The sequence below is a fragment of the Asparagus officinalis genome, chromosome 1 (assembly GCF_001876935.1).
Source record: "Asparagus officinalis chromosome 1, Aspof.V1, whole genome shotgun sequence".
Classification (NCBI taxonomy): domain Eukaryota; kingdom Viridiplantae; phylum Streptophyta; class Magnoliopsida; order Asparagales; family Asparagaceae; genus Asparagus; species Asparagus officinalis.
In genome coordinates, this window is record NC_033794.1 from 93,992,423 (window position 1) to 94,015,627 (window position 23,205).

Sequence of the window (23,205 nt, forward strand, 5' to 3'; positions counted from 1 at the left end):
CCTAAGCACATGGTGAAAAAGTTACTAGCCTATACAAGTTTGCGTCTCCGTATCATATCCTACAGAAGGGCCTACAGAAGGGACATCAACCGCCAGCGTTGTTTCCCTTCCAGTGCCCTCGCGTTGAGTGTCTGTTTCTGATAATATTCAGAGTATAAACAAGCAAAAACTTAATAACCAATACGTAGACATAACAACCAATCTCTAACGTATAGTGCACAAGCAAGCTGACCTGTACAAGTTAGCAGCTCCTTCGCTAGCGGGGACACCTTCTCTCCTCGTTTATTTCTGCCTCAAGAGCCGTGTCAATGCGATAGGCCTCTGGTGGAGGTACTTCTCCTGGCGGAGCATCTTCACTCTCCTTGTGGATATCAGTAAAAAATGGTTGTGAAGAGGCCCTCCCTGTTGGAGGGTCCTCGCTTTCCTTATTAGCTTCATTAAATAATGATTAATTAACATCCCCCTCGTACTGTATATCAATGCCACCCACGGTGCCTGGAGTGTCTGATTCAAAAAATAAACAAATGAGCTTAGGTACTTCATTGTCAAAAAAACATAGCATCAGTTATATAATCCTAACAACTAACCCAGATACTTAACAAACAATCTCTAACCTTGGCAATAAATCCCTAACCTTAACATTAGATCCGTAAAGTTAACAATAAATTCTTAACCTTAACAAAAAATCCATATACTTATCAATCAATCTTTAAACATAACACGCAAACGTAATTGCAAGCCACATCTACCCTGTACAAGTTTGCGGCTCCATCAATGAGCCGGACACCAATCCTGTAGGGCTCTTATCCTTATATACAGAGAGGGTTCTAGATCGTGCTTCGCTTAGTTCCTCTCCCAGTCTTCTATTTTGAGCAGACAGCTTAGCCACCTTCACAGAAAGAGCATTTATCTTTACACGGTCTGCAACAATCATACCCTTAAATTTATTCTCATTCTCGCGATGTAATGCTTGGTTCATTGTCGTGATGCTCTTCCAGTAGATAACTTGCTGAGGCTATTCCATTTGCTCAACTGCCTCATTTGGCTGCTCGACGTCTTCATCAATATCATGTGGCATCACATATGCAATGGATAGATAGAGTATTATTAAAATGATTAATTAATTAAAAAACAAATAAAATCCATGATTGCTAAATTCTTACAATTGCATCAATTGGGATGTCGTCATCTTCTGCTCTCTTCTTCTTCTTGTGAAGAAGGTGTCTTGGGCCACGAGCCCTACCGGCGTTTACTGCAGCCGGTCCATTAATCCTCCTCTTCTCTCTCTCTCTCTCTCTCTCTCTCTCTCTCTCTCTCTCTCTCTCTCTCTCTCTCTCTCTCTCATCTTCACTTTCTCTATCCCCTGCTCCTTCCCCTACAAACCTCCCTCGATTCTTTGAAATTGGCCATGTTGCTGTGGAAGCTTTATCGTAGCTTTGCTTGCTTTAGCTACAACAATGGCCAATCTCAAAGAACCAGCAACCTCTCTAAGTCTCACCCAATTTGTGAGGGGAGGCCTTACCGTATATCCAACTGCTGGCTTCTTGATATCAGTAAGTTCATAGTACCACAACTGCACATTAGAAAAATAAAAACTTAACAAACACCTTTATCCGTAACAATTAATGAGTAACCCTAACACTAAAAACATAACATTAACAACCAAACCGTAATATTAAAACCAAACTGTAACCTTAACAACCAAATTGTAACATTAACAACTAAACCCTAACCTTCGCAATCAGTAATAAAAGACATGATTACTTACACAAACTAGAGGGGTACACCCTTGCAAATATAAAGTCGTCTTCCCTGGCTTAGGACCCTTCAGTGCCCTCTTTATCACGTCAGATGTCTCACTAAATATATAGGTCCCCAAGCAGTGTTATTGACATGTTCGATGCTATCGACGTACTTAAATAAATACCTATGAACGCCGGAAATACTGCTTGGATACCAAATCATGCTCAGCTGATAGAGGATCTGTAGCAGGACAAAGTCATTCACATCTCGACGATCAGAAGATAGTACCAGCTTCAAGAGCAGGTCCTCCACATTACGTCTGGTGGGGCCTCCTTTGGGGGAGTTATACTGCTAGAACCCCCTGCCTCAGGTTTGTCAAAAAACCTAGACCAAATCCTATTTTTCCTATCCCGATTGTGGTCAACATGAAGCCCGTCATTGGAGAACCATGTATGCTCCATTACCCACTCAAGGTTGAATGAGCAGGCGATCTCTTCTCCATCATTCCTATCGGTAAAGACGAATTTTTTGCTTTTCTTGTCACACTGACTCAAAATGTGCTCAAAGGTGGGAAGATCGACACAAGGTGGGCCAAATTGGACGTAGTGTCTGAATACACTATCTTCGTAGGCCGCAAAATGCCTTGGCCCCATACGCATCACCAAATTCCGCATGAAGTCATGATAGGCACTGAAGCTGGCGGTGAGCCGCAACATAATAGTTGCCTTTGCCCTTTTTCTACATAACAAAAACACAAGACAAGAGCATTTTTGAGTATAATCAGTAAACATAACAACTATGCTGTAAACTTTGAGGATAAACCAACAAGCTTAACAACAACCCCATAACCTTATCAACCAAAATCTAACCTTAACAACCAAAGTCTAACCTCAACAACCAAACAACAACCTCAACAATAAAAGCATGAACCTTGCATGTTAACAGTATCAACAGTTAACAGACACCCGTAATTTTGGACCTTCCCACCAGACTAGGAGTATTTTCAATCAAACCATAACCTTAACAACATAAAACTTGCGGTAAAAATTACCTTTTGGGTGCTGCCACGTGCTTTTCTTTTTCTCCTCTCTGTAGACCAAGGAGCCCTCTAGTGGCATCGTTGGTCGCACCGGTGGTGCCCTCTAGACCTTCGCGGGGGCCTACACTTAAATTTTGAGGTTGGCTTCTGGGTTGAGAATGGCTGGTTGTGATGTCCGCTAGAACATCAGTAATCGCAGCTCCAGCTTCAGATTCAGTCTGCATTGTAGTTGTATGGGCTCTTTCTGAGATTTCGAACTGCTGGGCGTCATCGCTTTCGCTGTGGTCGGCATGGAGGTTGGCTTTGGGGGTTGAATCACCGGCCATTTTGATCCCTTTGCTTTGATTCGGTTTGCGTTGGAGTCGGTTGATTTAGGGCTAGGGTTTTGAATTGGGTTTCTGGAGTCGGTTTGCTTGCAGAAGAGAGAGATGACATGGTACGGACGAGGAGGTAACTCATAACTGGGAATTTTAAAGGAATGGTATTTTGGGCATTTTGAGTGGAGTTTAAACGGAGTTACGCCTGGGGATTCGTTTTGGGGATGAAAGAAAATCGCGGGCGGTTTTGGGGGTAAAGCACCCGTTAAAAAAGTCTTTGGGGGGGGGGGGGGTGGGGGGGGGGGGAGCACGTTTTCTTGTGTTTTGGGGGCTGGAAGTATTTTCCCCTATAATATATTATGTCATACTATGTTATTATAACATATTATATTATATTATGTAGTAGTATTTAACATCCTTAATTAAAATAAAAATCAAGGGATTACAAATGTGATAGTATATTATACTTTATAAATTAAAAAATTACATAAAGTAATTTAGACATAAAACCTTTGATCGAGACAAATTTGAATAGGATAATAGACGACGTCGCACCTTATTAAAATATAATATAATAAATCCCGCTTTATCCTACTTAAATTGTTCCATGGACAAGTCATCACAAAGATAATTATCCAACTTAGCCCAAAATCGTCCCCATGAATAACCCCATCGGGAAAAAAAAGTAACTTTCTTAAATCAGCAGGCCTCAATTAACTTTGCTTTACCAAATCAAACTCTTCGAAAATTTAAAAAAAGAAATTCCCCCGCCCTCGCCCTCCTACAAATCCGCAACCATCGATTCCCCATCATCTCCCCCACGACCCGCTTCTCTGTCTACTTTCTCTCCCTAGATTTTTCGCGTTGCGATCCCCATTATTCTTCTCCGCCTTATTTCACTCGTTCCCGTTTCCGCCTTCCGTTCCGCTTCTCCTCCCCCTCGCCCGCGGGCCCCACACCAATGACCCGACCTCCTCCTCAAAAGATCACTCCGCAGCGACCGAGAAAGCCAACCACGACCACAAAACCCTCCGCCGCCGCTCCCCCGCCGCATCCGCCGCCTGCGACGCAGGCGTGCGCCGCTGCAATACCCAGCGCCGCCGCTGCCTTCCCCGACTGCACCCTCCCCCCTACTTCCGCCGACAAGGCAGCCCCAGTTCTCGAACGCCCACCGCCTGTTCGGCCGGATCGGTCAGCAACATTTTAAAAATCGTCCGCCCCCTCGATCGCCGATCTCGTGACGTGGCAATGTCGACGATTATGTTTCAGGCTGACGCGCGGGCGATGGATCCCGTTGGCGGGTGTTACAGAATTGTGTTGGATCTGCAGAGAGAGATAGAAATGTTATCGCTCGAGCTGTCACTCGTGTTGCAGAAACTCGAGGAGTGTAGGAACCAACAGCAGTTTGGGTGTTTTTATGATGGAGGCGGGGGAGGGGGGAGTCGGGTCCGGGAATGCTTTGGAGATGGAGATGTTGGGGTTTCAGCAGCAGACAGGGGAAGGAGAAATGGAGGACTTGAAGCCGGTGATCGACGTGTTTGATGTTACGGGAGGAGATGAGGTGAAGGAGGAGGAGGAGGTGGTGATGGTTAAGGCGGTTGCCGGTGAGGGGAACGGATTTTGTTTCAGGTTTGTGTTGAGAATTCCTTGAACTTGGGTTCAAAGATGGTTGTTTGACTGTTCTGTTAATTGCACGTAGACCCCCCTTAATATTGCGCCATGACACTTAATTTTTTAATTTATTATTCTTCTACACATAGCCAATGTTTGGATCGGGGGCTTGTTTTATTCTATTCTGGGATTAATTTGACCCAACATAGTCCTGGTATATATAATCCTGCAGATTGTAGCGAGTCAAATTGTTAATAATTTGTTTGGTTCAGTTTGTTATGACGTCTCTAATGCCTATGTCATGTTTGGGAACTTGTCATTATAAGTTGGCATGTGATTAGAACATAACAACAAATGTCCGCAATGTCTGTCTAGTACTGGGCATGACTCTCGCTAATTCTGTAAAAATCCATAAAACCAATTAATGCAAAAATGTTGATACAAATTGTTCATCAAAGTTTGGCAAATCAGCTTCAAAGCACAATTATTTGGCACCAATGTTCCAAATCAGCAGAAAGGAGGAGGGGAAATGGAAATTTTGAAGCTGAAGGTCGATTGTGTTTGATGTTATGGGAGGAGAGGAGGTGGAGGAGGAGGTGGTGATGGATAAGGCGATTGCCAGTGAGAGGAATGGATTTTGTTTCAAATTTGTGTTGAGAAATCCTTTGAGCTGGGTTTGAAGATGGATGTTTTGTTTTTCCATTAATTGCTATATATATATTATTTTTTATTTTTTTGAGCTGGTAAATGAGATTTTATTTAAGCTCACAATCGAATCAAAATATAATATAATTTATTAGACACTTGTTACCCTTTGATATTGGGAGATACAACTTACAAGTGGAAATTTTTGATTCTTTTGCCCATAGGTCATGTTTGAATTGGAGAATTGCTTTTTACCAGGATTAATTTGACCTGCTACAGTCTTGAGATATATAATTTAGCAGACTATAGTGAAGAAAATTGTTAATAATTTGTTTGGTTTAGTTTGTTATTAATGCCTCTAAAACATATGTCATGTTGGGGAACTTATCATTCTAAAGTGGTATGTGATTCAAACATAACAACAAATGTCAACAATGCCTTTCAGCCATGAATTAATGCAAAAACTTTAATATAAATTGTTCATCAAAGTTTGGCCAATCAGCTTCAAATCACAACTATCCGGTAACAAAGTTCTTTGCATGAAAATTAAAAGTTGCAGTCCATCATCACCACCATAAAGACCATTGCTCAAATTTTTGGCATCCATAGTTCAATCTAAAAAAAATGGGCATTTAAATAAAAGAAAGAGATGTTTGTCCAGTTTTTGTTCCGATTTCTTCTTTTATTGGTAGAACATGACAAGGGACGAGGAATTAATTGGAGAGGGAAACCTAAGTAATTTTTGGTAAAGTTAAGATAAATGGGTCTTTTCGTGTCTAATCTCAAGTAGGAAATAGTTAGAGGAGTCAAGACCGCAATATTACCCCATCTCCTCCTTATTTAGTCTAGAGGACTAATTCATTTTAATGGACTATGCACTAAGTAGCCAGGCCTAACCTCAATTATTTTAATTTAATGGGTAAAAGCTTATTAATTCAAAATAATACCTAATCCAAATATGACCATAGGGTATAATAGACCCCTGAGAATAAAGAATCCAAAATTTTTTGCTGAGGTTTACCAACATCAAACTTAAGGAATAATGAATGTCACATCACGATACTGCAAAAGTTCATCTGCAATTAACCCTTGATTTTTTGGATGTTTTATATAGAAATATGGATGCGTTGATTTTTTAGGAAGATGCATGTTTGCGTGAGAATATGATGCTTTCTACTGTTTCCAAAAGTTTTGATTATACAATCTTAGCTCATTGATAGTTTTAGGGGTAAATTGCAGTTGAATCCTTTAGCTATACACTATCAGTAGTTTTTATCATTCCTCAATTCATTTATTAGCACTTAACCACCAGAATTTACGTTTTGAGAAGTATTAATTTTAGACAATCTCCCTCTCAACTAATTGAGAGGTGGTAAGTACTAATAAATGATTTGAATAATGCAACTGATTAAAGGAAGGATTATCTACAGTTTACCTTTTTTATTTATTATTTGACAATTTTGATGTGAAATTGTAATTATTACATTCAAGGATTTCGATAGCGGATAGCGACACATGGCATGAGGTACTACTAACGCTTTTAGAGGCTATTGCGGTAAAATTACAGCAAAAAGTGCAAAGTCAAAAAACCGTCTAATTTAAATATGTATAACTATTAAAAAAATCAAAGAAAAATTTAGAAAATTCAAAAATACATATATGATGATTTAAAGAGATCCTAAGTCTGAAATAGACTCGTAACTACTACATAATATCAAAGAGGACCAGAGGAGTTGTCTTGGAGAAGATGAGGTAAGTGGTGAGAAGACTGCAATAAGAAGAGCTCACAACGAGTGCAGATAAGAGGAGGTGCCGGAGGCTGTGGGAGGCGGCGTGAGGTAGCAAGGAGATGCCAAAAGTTGCGAGACATGATGAGATGCAGTCGAAGGCAGCGACCTTTTTGAGGGCTAGGGTTTTTTATGGTTGGATTGAGAGGGGGAGACCCAAGACAGGAAAAACCACGATTGGTAATGACTTAAAACATCAGATCTTGCGGGTGTCGGTTGGGTTAATTAAAAAAATAAACATGAAATCGCTTTTAAATAACAGTTAAAAAGCAGATTTTATCAGCAATCGCCCACTATTCACTGCTATGTTGCACTTTTGGCTGCTTATGTGAGCGGAAAGCGCATATTCCGAAATATGTCACTGATATTGGGCAATTGTAACGAAAGGGGTAGCTAACGCTGTTAGCACTGCTATTGCGGCGCTATTTGTTGCTGTTTATAACATTGATTGCATTATAAGCATAAAAATGAAATGTGTTGAATTTTTGTAACCTCATATCAAGGGAAAATGTCTTCACCAGCTCTGCGTGATGCATCGTGTGGAGGTAATGTTTACCAAGAATATACTTCAATGTTTATCTCTTGTTTTCACATCTTTAACTCAGGTTTATTTAGAGTTACTCTTTAAAATCATGTGTTATGCAGAACTAGAAACATTCCATATAATTTCATCAAACTAAAAACTAGCAAAAACTATTTCCTTATTACAATCAATCTTAAAAAAATTGAGGAGTATGAGAATCAAGAACAGCAAAAGCAGGAACAGCGTTTTGATTGTTTTTATAATGGGGATGAGAAAGGTGGTTTTGCTATTGGATTGGAGCCTTCAATTTGGAGATGGATATTTTTAGTATTCAGAAGAAAGAAGGAAAAGGGAGGAGGATTTGAAGCTGTGGTCAATGTATTTGATGTTATGAGATGAGAGGAGGTGGATGAGGTGGTGGTGGCAGCTGAGATGGTTCCCAGTGAGGGAATGACGTTAATTGCAGGTTTGCGCTGATTTTTTTTTTCTGGTTTAGGTCTGAAGATGGGGATTTATATTTAGGGTTAATTGCGCTTAGACACCTTGTAGTGACATTTTTTACTCTTAAGTTTGTTATTGTCAGATTTACTGCCAGAGTGAATTATTTTGACTCTTTTACCTATAGGTGATGACTGTGTTTTTTTATTTAGCAAACAGACCCCTGAGGATAAAAGAGACAAAAATAAGAAAAAAAATTCTCAACTGGTGTATCTGCCTATATCAAACCAAAGGGACTGTAAGTGGCGTGTTACGACTCGGATGTTTTATATAGAATATGGTTATGTTCATTATATAGGTAGATGCATGTTTTCTTGAGATTATGATTTTTCATACTATTTTGGAAGGTTTAGATTATGGAATCTTAATATATTGATATTTTTTATAGGTAAATTGCAGATAAATCTGCTATATATGCACATCCAGTAGTGCTTATCATCCCTCAATTAGTTTCTTCGCACTAATCACCGCCGGACCTGGCAAGTTGAGCAGTATTGATAGCAAATAATATCCCTCTCCTGATCTCCTCAACTTATTGAGGGGTGATAACCGCTGATAAATGAGTTGTGGATGATAAATGCATACTAAAAGTATAGTTGAGGAGGATCATATGCAATTTACCTTTTTATTTATATAATAAACTTGATGCAAATTATAAGGTGGTAAAAAAGACTGGGAAGCTAGTGAAATATGTATCAAACTAGTGGCCTCCTTTATCAAGGAAATGTCTTTACCAGCTCTGTGTAAGCTATTTCATTAATCAGGAATATTGGAAAATTAAATAATGTATCATGTGGGATTAGTGTTTATCAAGAATATATTGAATGTTTATCTCATTGAAATCATGTCTCATTTGGAATTAGAAAACTATTCCATATAAAGTACCAGAAACATCTTTAGAAGTTACAAATACAAATAAAATTAATCAAGATTAATTTTCTCACTGTAACATTTAACAGGTTTACCATTTCAAGCTGCTTTAGAGGTTCTTTTTGGCTATTACAGCTATGTAGTTTTTTTGTTTCTAATATATTCAAAAGGTAGAAGAAAGCCTTTATCCCAAAATTTTGGGATAGGAATCTTACTTTTTCATTCAATTCTGTTCAGGCCTATCTCAATACTTGATGGGTCTTCAGATACATACATTATGCCCATTTTTTTATTTTCTTTTCTGCCTATTTGCATTTATATATTTTGATTCTCTTCATTTGCATTTATTGCAGCACCAAGACCATTGAACTCAAAGATGAGGCCAGCACCATTGAACATGTGCAGGAGCATGATCTAAAAGTGGCTGCTTCCTTATTCACACTTACAAACCGTAATACTTCCTCTTTATGATCTTCAACCTTTCGGATTAATATAGGTGAAAGTTCCTTTTTTAGAGTTTTCGGCAATAAGAATTACAGTTTTAGAGTGAGAAAAACAGAAGTTTTGAGATTTGTTTTTGATGTATTGCTTAATTGTCTATAAGGTCAGTCTAATTTTCTGGGGCTAAATTTATAGGGATTGAGCTATTCTTTGATGATTTGCCACTCAGAGATAGCTCGTTATGTTTTGATGTTGTTTAAACTAGGGTTAAATGCTTTTTAAGGGCAAATTTTTGTTTTAGACCCTTTTAGGAATTTATTTTAAAAAAACGACCCTTTCAGATTTATTTGCAAATTTCGACTCAGTTTTAGCCACTTGGCTGAAACTGGGTTAAAATTAGCGAATAAGGTTGAAAAACTACACGGGATTTAGAATTGCGTGAAGTTTAGTCCTTAATTAAATTTCACGGGATTCTAAATCTCATGAAGTTTAGAATTAGCCTAACTCCACGGGATTTTAGATCCTGGAGAGTTCAATATAACATGGTCGCCATAGTTGGCCAAGTGGTTGGCTCAAAGAAAGCTAGAATTTGAACCATGTGCTTCCCGTCCAAGTCTTACAAGCTAATGTTATACCCACTAAACTCATTGCACATAACTACTTATTTTATGAAATTTGTTTAATATAAACTTCACGGAATCATCCAAGTCTTACTTATAAGCTAATGTTGTAACCACTAAACCCATTGCACATAACTACTTATTTTATGAAATTTGTTTAATATAAAATTCATGGAATCATCCAAGTCTTACTTACAAGCTAATGTTATAACCACTAAACCCATTGCACATAACTACTTCTTTTATGAAATTTGTTTAATATAAAATTCATGGGATTTAAAATCCCGTGAAGTTTAGTAGCACTTTATTGTCCGAGCCAAGAATTTTGGTTAGTGCTAATTAATTAAGGACATAACTTCACGGGATTTTAAATCCTGTTAACTTTTTCAATTTTATTCGCAAATTTCGACCGAGCTTCAAATTTATTGCCTGAACTTTATCAACTTTATTCGCAACTACTGAACCGGAATGAGGAAGAAGTTAGTATTGCAGGCTGGTGTTCTGACTAATTGATCTTTAAGATTGACTTCATCACCTCATAAAACAGATAGCTCAATGCTGCTGAGGGCAATACCTACATCACAATAGGTCAGAATTAGTCGAACTACAAGAAAATATCGCCTAATTGCAGATAGAGCCCCTCGTAGTTATATTGTTGCAAATAGGCTACCTGAGTGATTTTTTTTTTGACTCTTTTACCCTCTGAATAATAGGCCTCCTGAGTGTAAACGACCAAAAAAAAAAAAAAAAACTCAGGGGGTCTATCCGCAACAATGACAGGCTAAATTGCCGATATACCTGGAGTGTGCTAGGAAACAAGCCAGCATACAATGAGGCGAGTCCATCTCTCTCTGTTATATTAACGAAAACTGATATCAAGCCTAATCTTGCTGATTGCTGAAGCTGAAGCTGCCTCCTTATGACTTCAAGAGGATATGTGACTGTTTCAGCACAAGCACCAGCAAGTGCACCGTAGATCAAGGTTCTTACTACTCCTAACTCCTTGTTATCATCTCCCTCCCTTTGTTTATGTGAGAGATGCGCACTCTTAAGGATATCATACACAGCATAGAATACAGCACTTGCGGGTCCCATGCTGATGAGTGCAGGCGTTAAGCCTTTGTATAGAGAGATGAAGCCTTCATTCTTTACCATTTGGAAGCAGCAGTCGCCGATACTGCCTAAAGCTTCACCTCCCTGAGCCATTAGCCTTGTTCGAATCTGTCCTTGTCTAATAGTTTCAAGATCAATGTGCAAGACAATATAAACTTGAAAATTGAGCTATTCTTACCTCACCCATAAAATTTTCGGATAGCCCCGTGTCCTATTGATCAATTGCAGATGGACCCCTTGTAGTGCTATTATTGCAGACAGACACCCTGAGTGAAAAATTTTTTTACGCACATTTACCCTCAGATAAAGAGAAAATTGTCCTTTTACCAAAGGGACCATCTGTCTCGGGAGGTATATCTGCAACAATAGGACCACAGGGTGCTCTATCTGAAACTGTAACAATAAGATGGTTTTTTTTTTGTGTATGGGGGGGGGGGGGGGTGGGGTGGTTATCCTTTTATTTTGTTTTATAGTCAAATGACTCGTAAATCCAGTTAGTAGACTTGTAATGCAATACTAAAAGTGTATACAATTAAGATGATACACTCTACCTGACATATCATCCATAATGCAGTTAACAAATTATTTCAAAAAATTTGTGCAAGTCTTCGCACAATGTAGGTGATTCATATTCAATCTATGGTTATCAATAACTGTTGAGGATTGTACCGTCTTGTTATTTGAGCTGAATTTTACCAGTCCACATTATTAGAACTCTCCTAGCACAAAACAATGATAGCAATGAAATTCTAGAGCAATAGTTTAGGATGAAAAGGTTGGCTACTCCTATTTGATTTTCAGTGTTAAGAAAGGTATAATACGGTTGCAGCTATTAGGCTAGCAGTTCCAAAATTTACTCCAATGAAAGGTATAATAAGATATAATGTAGTTGGCTATTCCTCCTATTTGATTTAATTTTTAGGTTATATCACATGATCTTTGAGCATTTTTTACTTGGCCAGTGCATGAACTCATCTTTATATGCACAAAAGTGCATCTGTGTCAAAGATTATAAAAAAACAATAAGAGTGTATTTATTAAAGGATAATTAAAGATCAGCACTCTTATGAAATCCATGCAAAGATGAATGCATTCGTTAAAAGATGGTCAAAAACCCACACTCGTGGATTCCTGTTTGTGCATATCTCAATGGATAGTCATTCTATACTGGATATAATTTATATTTAGAGATGGTGTGAATTGTCCGTCAAACAATATCGCTCTTCCTCTTAATTCCTACACGGCTGAGGTGATAAAACGACACTTTGGTCCGATGATAAGGTTGAGATAGCTCGAGTCTTTTTTTTTTGCTCTGTTATCATTTTTGATATACTTGAATTTTTCTTATGAACTAGTATACGTTTCTTCACTATTTGTTTCATACACTTTACACTATTTAATTTTTTCTTATGTACATTTTGACATATTTTTATTGTGTGCATGTGTTTTGTGCTTGTCTTTGATCTCTTATGCTATTTTTAGGCAATAATTTTGTGTGAACTTTTGTCTTTTTCTTCCCCATATACTATTCAGATGATTTTTGCCTGTTTTTTGGTGAAAATTTTTAGGTTTTTTTTGGGTATGAGTGGAGTTTTTGAGTAAGTGGTTTCATGGTTTGACTACTATTGAAATTTTTTTTGAACACTGAATGCATTGTTTTAGAGGGAACTTCACAATACCTATGTTTATTTTACATTTTACATAAATGCATGAATGTAGGGGACTAGTGCATATCATTTCTTATTGCATGAGAATGTATTTGTGCTTTATATCATATATATATATCATATTATCATATATATATATATATATTAATATATATATTATGTATATATATTTATAATCTATATATATATTATATATATATATATATAATATATATATATATAATGTTGTGGTGTGTGTGTGTGTGTGTGTGCGTGTGTGTGTGTGTGTGGTGAAAGTTTGTGGCTTGGTAGTCGAGGTGACAAATCCTCTCCACTGCAATTCAATGCTTAACATATCCCATACACTCTTTAACCCATGTGAAGTGGTCCCCCATTTTTGAATGAGTGGAGAGGATTTGTCACCTCATACAAGCACAAAATTTATGCTTCGTAGCTAAGCATACCCATATTCTCTCTCTCTCTCTCTCTCTCTCTCTATATAGTATATAATTATATATATAATAATATATATTATATATATATATATATATAATTCATTATATATATATATATATATATATATATATATTATTATATATATTATATATAAGAGAGAGAGAGAGAGAGAGAGAGAGAGAGATATGGGTATGCATTGTACCAAGCACAATTTGTGGCTTGGTATGAAGTGTCACATCTCCATCTATCACACCCAGTAAATTTGTTCCGGACATTTGAAGTGAGTGGAGGGGGATTGATACTTACTACCAGCATAACTTTTTAATGATTGGTACCAAGCATACCCATATTTCTCTCTCTCTCTCTCTCTCTCTATATATATATATATATATTATAATATATATAAAGAAATATGGGTATCGCTTGGTGTGAGGTAGCAACAATCCCTCCACTCATTCAAATGGGGACCAACATTCACATGTTTGAGGAGTGCATGAGACATATGCAACCATTTGATATGGGTGGAGGGGATTACTGTCACCTCACTAATCAAGCATACTTCTTATTACTGGTAACCAAACATCCTCTTCTATATGTATGTATATATATATATATATATATATATATATATTATATAATATATATATAATATATATATAATATATTATATATTATATATATATATATATATATATATATATGGAGCAAATGGGTATGCTTGGTACCAGCTACAAATTTTTGCTGCTTGTACGTGATGTGTCTCATTCCCATCCACTCATCAACTTGTTGGGGGACCACATTTACCATGTGATGTGATCCTCCATTTGAATGAGTGGAGATATATGCCACCTCACTACCAAGCACAAAAATTCTTGTAGGCTTGGTACCAAGCATACCCATAATTCCATATATCATATATATATATTATATATATTATATATATATAATATATATAATATATTATATATAATATATTATATATATATTATATAATGGCATGCATTTAGCTACTTCAAATTTCTAGTTTGCTGCTATACAAAAGAGGAGATTGTTAGGATGTTGTCTGTGCAATATCTCTTGTTTGAGCAATAACAAACTCTTGCTTGATACTAATATCGGTTTGAGATGTTGTAGTATAGATAAATACATGTATGACATATTTACGAGTCAAAATAACATGAAAATCAACTCAAAAGCTGATTTCAACGCAACCACCATCGATGGTGGGTCATTAACCATCGATGGTGAGTAGTGGCAATCAATGGTTCTATGACACATCGATGGTACAAATGTCCAAAGACTTGAATATCATCGATGAGCTTCTCAACCGTCAATGGTCTCTCGACACCGCTGATGGTTGAGAATCATCATCTATGGTAAAGGTGGTAGATTGCAGTTTTCAGATTTAATAGTAGATGTTCATTGATTTATATACTCTCCAACTTCTATCATGTTTGAGATATCTCTTTCCTAATCTAATTGTGATATATTATCATAGAAAGATTGAGATCGAAAATAGGAGGAGTTCTAGAGTTTGATATTGAGAGACCTTGAAGAGAGTTTTTGATTCCCTAGAGTCTTGTTGAACTCTTATTCGTAGCACACAACACCTTTGGATTAGATCAACAAAAAGAGTTGTCCTTGGATTGATCTTCTTCATCATTCTTCATCAAGCTTTATTTATATCCTTCAAGGGACGGTTTGTTTTATCAAATGGCCTGCAAATCATTTTGATTTTTGTGCTTAATTGATATTTGGTTTGTTTTTATTTGAACTTCTTTTACAGCGTACTCAAGCTAGTTTAATTAAGGGTTGAGACTAGTTAGGACTAGGAATTATTCATTGCGGGATTTAGGTCAGACGATTGGTTTTAGGCAGACTTCAGGGTGCGGTCTTGTAAGCCTACCGAATCGAATTTGTGATTCAGGTAAACTCTTGACACAGTGAGGAAGCCTCTTCAAAGAAGGAAGAGTGTCAGTAGGATTGTTTATCCGAACCACTATAAAATATCGTGCATTCTTGGTTCATTGGTTTTGGAGTTTGTTATCTTTTTTATCGCTTTTATATGTTATCTTCCGCTACATATTCTGTGTTTTGATGAAAAACATTGGCAATCATATTCACCCTTCTCTCTAGACTTGCATCTGAGATCCAACAGAACTCTCATAGGGTAAAACAACTCTAGCAATAAAAGCATAGAATACTAACTTATTGATGTATAGTCTGCTCTTTCATTCTATATGATGAATTGAATTGTTCAGGAAAATAACATTCACTTAAATTGTAGAAACGGCAAAAACGGAGGAAAAATACAAGAAAAACGAAGATGGAGGCAATTTGGGTGCTGGCCGATCGACCGCGGGTTGAGGTCCGGTCGACCAGAAACGTGCACGAAACATGGTCTTAGAACCATGTTCTGGTCGGTCGACCGAACATGACTGTGTGGTCGACCGAAGTTGTGCTGGGTTACAGGGTGACATTTCAACCTTCTGGCCGGTCAACCAGATGTTCAAGCCCGGTCGACCGCGTAGCGGTTTTGGGCCCAGTTCGTTTCCTGACCTATTTTGGATTCCTATTTGATATAAATAGGAATATGACATTTTTTAGGGTTAGAAGAGAGGCTTTTGAGCTGTGTGATTGGGAGATTTGGTGGGAGATTTGAGAGCTTTGTTTGAGAGATTAATTTGTGAGTTTTGAGTGAAATTGTAATATCTATTTGTACTCTCTCTAATAGTAAAATTCATCCCCTCCTTGCCCTGTGGACATAGGAAACTTTCCAAACCACGTAAAATCTATGTCTTGCATTGTTTGGTTCTTGTTTTATCTATTGGTTGTGATTCTATCTCAGCTTGGTTGTGTTCTTTTTGGATTCCGTTGCGCACAACAAGTGATATCAGAGCTTCGGGTTTGACTTGGGGCTCGTTTGGAGGATTCTCTACAGGATTCTTGTTTCAAGAGATCAGGTTATCAACATGGGTGAAGCAAGTACATCGGGATCGTCTCTTTCGAAGGCGATATAGGGTTTGAGCATCAATAACACTAAAATTGATGTTCAGAAGTTTGATGGCAAGATAAACTTTGGTTTGTGGATGTGTTAGGTGATGGATGCATTAGATATCCAGAATTTGGAGGAGACTCTTGAATTACAAGAGAAACCCGCTGATATGGAGGAGAAGGTTTGGAAGAAGGTTAACAACAGAGCATGTAGGGTTATTAGGTCATGCTTGACGCCGGATTTGATCTATGATGTGATGAACGAGACGTCGGCAAAACGGTTGTGGTAAGCACTCAATGAGAAGTATTTAACGAAGAGTATTGATAATTTGCTTCATTTGAAGAAAAAGTTTTACCAATTCAAGATGAAGAGGGGAGTTTACATTAGAGAACATGTCAATAACTTCACGAAATTGCTATCGGATATGGCCAATGTGGATATCATGGTAGAGGATGAAGACAAGGTGATGTTGTTATTGTGTTCCTTGTCAGAGGATGATTATGGTATCTTTGTCCTCACAATGATTAATGGTAGGATCACTGTTAGTTATAAGGAGGTGACCTTAGCATTGGTGAATAATGAGTTGAGGAAGAGTGATGACGAATCCTCCGAGAAGGCATCGGGAGATGCATCGACAATGAAAGGCCGTAGTCCAAACCGTCGTCCATTTAATCGCTCAAAGTCGAAACGGAGAGGTGGCCATAGAAGCATGGGTAGGAATCAATGTGCTTTTTGCAAAGAGAATGGACATTGGAATAATGAATGCCCAAAGTTAAAGGATAGAGACTGGAAGAATAAGGGGAAATTCGTACAAGCTTCAGAGGTGAATGTTGCCAAAGCTAGTGGCGACAATCCAGATTCAGATTCTTCGGGCTACTCATGTACAACAGTACTGTCAGTTTGTTATGCCGACTCTACGCAATGGTTGCATTCAGGTGCTACATACCATATTTTCCCTAGGAGGAATTGATTCTCTAGCCTTGAGGACTTGGAAAGAGGGGATGTCGTGCTCATGGGTAATGATCATGTATGTTCTATTGGTGGTATTGGAATAGTCCGAATCAAGATGTGTGATGGGATGACTAAGGAGCTGAAGGAAGTGAGATTCGTTTCGCAGTTGACGAAGAATATCATTTCACTTGGAACTTTGGAGGTAGAAGGCTATAGGATGATTTTGGAGAATGCAACTCTGAAGTTCACAAAGGGGGGGTCCATGGTGGTGATAAGAGGTGTCAGGGAAAATAATCTTTACTACTTGAAGGGTAAGATAGTAACAGAGGGTCTGACGGCTTCTATTACCATAAAGGAGGATACTACCCGTCTATGGCATATGAGATTAGGACACACTGGTGATAAGTTCCTGCAGGTATTGGTGAAACAGGAGCTGTTGAAAGGTGTAAAGACCTGTTAGATGGAGTTGTGTGAGTATTGTTTACTTAGGAATAAGACAAAAGTGAAATTCGTCACCGCAATTCACAACACCCAATGTATATTGTATTACATTCACACGGATGTTTGGGGTCCTTCCAAATACACATCACTTGGTGGGGCTAATTATTTTGCTACTTTTATTGATGATTATTCCAAGCGGAATTGGGTATACCCTATGAAGCATAAACATGAGGTCCTGGATATATTTATGGAGTGGAAGAAGAAAGTGGAGCTGCAGACAGGTAGAAAGATGAATGTACTCCGTTCAGATAATGATGGAGAGTACAAGAGTGATCTATTTCTACAGTTTTGTCGGGATCACGGCATTAGGCGATACTTCACAGTTAGGGAGACACCGTAACAAAACGGGGTGACCTAGAGATTGAACCATACCTTGCTGGAGAAGGTGCATTGTATGCTCTCACAGAGTGGATTGGCTAGATCCTTTTGGCCGAGGCGTTGGTTTATGTGAATCATCTTGTGAATAGGTTGTCGTGCACTACGATACATGGGAAGACTCCTATGGAGGTATGGTCTGGTTCAGTGGCTAGTGATTATGATTTGATTTAGATATTTGGGTGTCCAGCTTACTATCATGTGAATGATGGAAAATTGATCCGAGGGCTAGAAAAGCAATCTTTGTGGGCTTTAGAGATAGAGTTAAAGGCTTCAAGTTGTGGAATCCATAATATAAGAAGATAATCATTAGCAGAGATGTTACTTTTGATAAGGCGTATATGATGAGGTCTCAAGTCCCTCAACAGGTGGAGGAAAGTCAGACTAGCAGGATATCGTAGGAGGTGGAGGATGATATGACTCTACAGACTTCAAATAGTATTGTATCCATTGATGCTCCTACAGAGGTGATACTAAGAGGAGACGTGATGACAGATAGGCAGATGGAGGATACAGTGAATATTAGGACTCAGGGACAGGGTCATGTTCAGGAGTCCATTGTAGCTAATAGACCAAGAAGAATTATTCGTCGGCCAGCTAGATATGATGATGTGATGGTTGCATATGCTTTGTCAGTAGAGGTCGTTGATGATTTGGTTCCTTCTACATATAAGGAAGCAGAGTCAAGCTCTGATTCAATCAGGTGGAAGGAAGCTATGGAGGAGGAGATGCACTCTCTTCAGAAGAATGACACTTGGGAACTTGCAAAGGTACCGAAGGGCAAGAAAGCAATTGGATGCAAGTGAGTATATGCAAAGAAAGAAAGATCTTCTGATGGGGTCATACAATACAAAGCCAGATTGGTTGCCAAAAGGTATGCCCAAGTAGAGGGTATTGATTATAACGATGTATTCTCACCTGTTGTGAAGCATTCATCAATAAGAATACTATTGGCATTGGTGGTACAATTGGATTTGGATTTGGTCCAGATGGATGTGAAAACTGTTTTTCTATATAGAGACTTAAGAGGAGATCTATATGACACAACCTATAGATTTTAGAGCTGCAGGCAAAGAAGATTTGGTGTGCAAACTAAAGAAGTCTCTTTATGGATTGAAGCAATCGCCGCGATAATGGTACAAGAGATTCGACAGTTTTATGATCGACCAAGGATACACGAGGAGCCCTTATAATCCGTGTGTTTACATGCATAAGCTACAGAATGGTGAGTATATTTATTTATTGTTGTATATTGACGATATGCTCATTGCTTCCAGGAATACTTTAGCTATTAGAAAGTTAAAAAAGAGTTGTCATCTGAATTTGAGATGAAGGATATTGGAGAAGTAAAAAAGATATTAGGTATGGAGATTAAGAGACACAAGGTGAAGGGGAGGTTGAAGTTAACACAGAGGAGCTACTTGCAGAAGATACTGAAGAAATTCAGTTTTGATGGCAATGCTAAGGCTGTGAGTACTCCATTGGCTCCCCACTTTAAGCTTTCAGCTAAGATGTCACATGTTTCAGTTGAGGATCGTGACTATATGTCCAAAGTTTCATATACCAATGCGGTGGGTAGCTTGATGTCTGTGATGGTGTGTACAAGGCCAGATTTATCACAGGCTGTGAGCACGGGGTCCAGATACATGCACGACCCCAGAAAGGGTCATTAGGAGGCCGTGAAGCGGATTCTACGGTATATCAAAGGTACCGTGGATGTTGGTTTGGTGTTTCAGAAGAATGAGAAGATTAGGCAAGATTGTGTTGGATATGTGGATTCGGACTATGCGGGGAATCATGACAAACCCCGGTCTAGTACAAGATATGTATTTACATTGATAGGAGCATCGGTGTGTTGGAGGTGTACACTTCAGTCTACAGTGACTCTCTCCACTACTGAGGCTGAGTATATGACATTGACTGAAGCTGTGAATGAGGCTTTGTGGTTGCAGGGATTATTAGAAGACTTGGGAATTGCACAGGAGATCATCAGGGTGAATTGTGACAGCATGTCAGCTATCTATTTAGCAAAGAACCAGATATATCATGCAAGCACAAAGTACATTATTAATGTTAGATTCCACTTTGTTCGAGATATCTTGGATGATGGAGATGTTATATTAGAGAAGATCCACACAAAGGACAATCCGGCAGATATGTTGACCAAAGTTATCACCGGGGTGAAATTTGGTCATTGTTTGGAGTTATTGAATATTCTTCGGTGTTGAGGGCCTTTTGGAGGCCATTTGGGTGAACTATGTGAGGCTTGATTCATTGAACAAGAGGATACGTAAACAGTCATTTTGATGCAGCTAATTTAGTTTGATGAGTTGATACCAACATAGTGGAGATTGTTCGCATTCTCATTTGGTTCCCAACTTGTTGTGGATTGAGTCCGTTGTCGTGGATTGATTCCACTTCGTACTGGACGCAACAAGTGGGATGTCTAGTTGGTGTTGGTGTCGGCTCAGTTTTGAAAAAACTTCACCGAGGTGGAGATTTGTAGAAATGGCACAAACGGCAAAAAAATACAGGAAAAACGAAGCTGGAGGCAATTTGGGTGTTGGTCGGTCGACCGCGAGCTTAGGTCTGATCGACCGAAAACGTGCACGGAACAACGTCTTAGAACCATGTTCTGGTCGGTCGACCGAAACATCACGCCAGGTCGACCGCAATGTGACCGGTCGACCGGACATGACTGTGCGGGCGACTGAAATTGTGCTGGGTTACATTATGACATTTCAACCTTCTGGCCAGTTGACCGGTCGACCTGACATGACTGTGCGGGCGACTGAAGTTGTGCTGGGTTACATTGTGACATTTCAACCTTTTGGCCAGTCGACCGGATGCTCAAGCCTGGTTGACCGCGTAGCGGTTTTGGGCCCAGTTCGTTTTCTAACCTGATTTGGATTCCTATTTGATATAAATAGGAATATGACGTTTTTTAGGGTTAGAAGAGAGACTTTTGAGCTGTGTGATTGGGAGATTTTGTGTTGATAGTTTTGTTTGAGAGATTAATTTGTGAGTTTTGAGTGAATTTGTAATCTCTATTTGTACTCTCTCTCTCTAATAGTAAAATCTATCCCCTCCTTGCCCCGTGGACGTAGGCAACTTGCCAAACCATGTAAAATTCGTGTCTTGCATTGTTTGGTTCTTGTTTTATCTATTGGTTGTGATCCTATCTCAGTTTGGTTGTGTTCTTTTCGGATTCCGCTGCGCACAATAGAAATATATTAAGGGATTCCATAAATAACAATAAAAATAAGTTATTCACAATAAATGAACCACATAGAACTTACGGTGTCAAGGGGAAGACAAATCACAGTCGGGATGATGCCAGAGATGCCACCGCCGACGAGTCTGTCATGATTCGTGATCTCTTTCTTTTCTGGAACACTGAGGAGATGAGCGATGTACATATCATAGAGAATGAAGTTGATCGATTTGAAGGGCACCATTCTGAAAAGATTTATCATGTTTCCCTTCCAAAATCCTTTCAGTCCTTCTGTAACCCAAATCCATTTTATAACCTTTAACCATGTGTGCTTTGATCCTTTGACAATGCACTCGAGTTTTATTCTCTCCAAGGGTGCCACACATGTCCTAAAAATATCACGTGCTAATGACGATTAGTGAGAAATTTCAGGTTAGTTAGCAAACTGTGTTATGATTAGTTTTGTTGTGTATATTAAACAACTTAATAGGAGGTGAGATATCAAATGATGTTTCTAATTACATAAAAATTTCCCATCAATTTCCTTGTATATAATTCTTTTTTTAGAAATATGAGGCCCATTAATCCAGTTTCAGCTAAGCTCACTACTCAATTTCTGCACAGTTCAGGTTTCTATATCAGGCTGATTACTATAAAAAAAATTCACAAATAAAAAGTGGGTGTATTAGCCAAAATAATGAATGGAGTGATTAGATATTGCTGTTAATTTACACATAAGAATGATTCAATTTATATTGCAAATTCATGCCAGACAAGAACTCACTTCTGAACAACTGTAAACATCACAACTGCTGGAAATTTTTGGCATCTCATTCAAAGAACTTAGTGGGGGAACCCATGGGGATGTTATGCTCAATCTATGACCTGATAACTGGTAATGTACTTGAAAAACTGCATGACTTTCTATGCTAACAATTATTCGTACGTAGGAAAATTCAGATTCATTTGTCAACCAAATGCTATTGAACCAAGTTTCGAACTAATGAAATGCCCATAGTAGGTGATGTAATGAGCAATGTAGTATGATTCTCATTAGCTAATAATTACAGTAAGTTTTATCTTGACTGATCAACATCCTTAATGGTAGGGGATATATCGAGCCAATTAATTTCAAATTTAATAAGAAATCCAATAATTCCCTTATATTCATACTGGCTCAGAGATTATGTAAACCAGGCTCAATTCCTGAGCAGTTGGGGGCTTCCATCATCAGTTGGATTATTCTTTTGAAACAAAAAAACTATGGGCATATCATTAGCCGAAAAAAAATAGGCACAGGCTGATTGCATGTAGTCCTTAATTAACATGCATAAATTAGATGATTCATTTGAAGAACACACCTCGAAATAACTGTTGATACTGCACCTGCCAGAAGGAATTTAGGCGTCTCATTCCAAGAATTCCTCCCTCTCTCTTTCTTCACGTTCATTGCCTTTTTCTCCTCACTCAAAGCCTTCTCCTCTTTCTCGGCTTCACTCTCAGCCTGAAGAGTTTTCAACCTTGCAGTTCGAGCAAACCCGAGAGTTCTTTTCCCGCGAACTCCACCGCTGAAACCATCATACCCAATCAAAGAACCTAATCCTCTGTCATTACTCACATTCCTCATTTGCGCAAATTGAATAATCTCCGAAGCCAAACGAGAGACTGATTCTATTGGTTTGATCGGAAGTGGCTCGTTTTCTACCAGACCGAGCTCGGGGAAGTATTTTTGGCAACTCGGGCTTGTGGGCTGAAAGAAGTGCATGTTATCTTAATTTGAAGGAGGAAGAAGAAGAGGAAGGATGCACGATGAGCGTCTATCTTGCAAGTAGTTTTTATTGTAGAGATAGGATTTCTATG

The 23,205-nt window shown here is 38.4% G+C and overlaps 2 protein-coding genes across 2 annotated transcripts; one reads left to right on the forward strand and one right to left on the reverse strand.

Annotated features, from left to right (window-relative positions):
• On the forward strand, positions 4,534-17,858 carry LOC109828324. The gene is made up of 3 exons (XM_020395349.1): positions 4,534-4,728; positions 9,387-9,484; positions 15,597-17,858. Exons 1-3 carry the CDS (start codon positions 4,565-4,567, stop codon positions 15,674-15,676), a joined length of 342 nt encoding a protein of 113 aa, XP_020250938.1. The 5' UTR covers positions 4,534-4,564; the 3' UTR covers positions 15,677-17,858.
• LOC109828315 (probable mitochondrial adenine nucleotide transporter BTL3) lies at positions 10,234-23,190 on the reverse strand. Its single transcript, XM_020395341.1, has 4 exons — positions 22,707-23,190; positions 21,431-21,734; positions 10,893-11,315; positions 10,234-10,668 (listed from the first exon to the last, which is right to left on the reverse strand). The coding sequence occupies exons 1-4, from the start codon at positions 23,108-23,110 to the stop codon at positions 10,600-10,602; spliced, it is 1,200 nt and encodes a 399-aa protein (XP_020250930.1). The 5' UTR covers positions 23,111-23,190; the 3' UTR covers positions 10,234-10,599.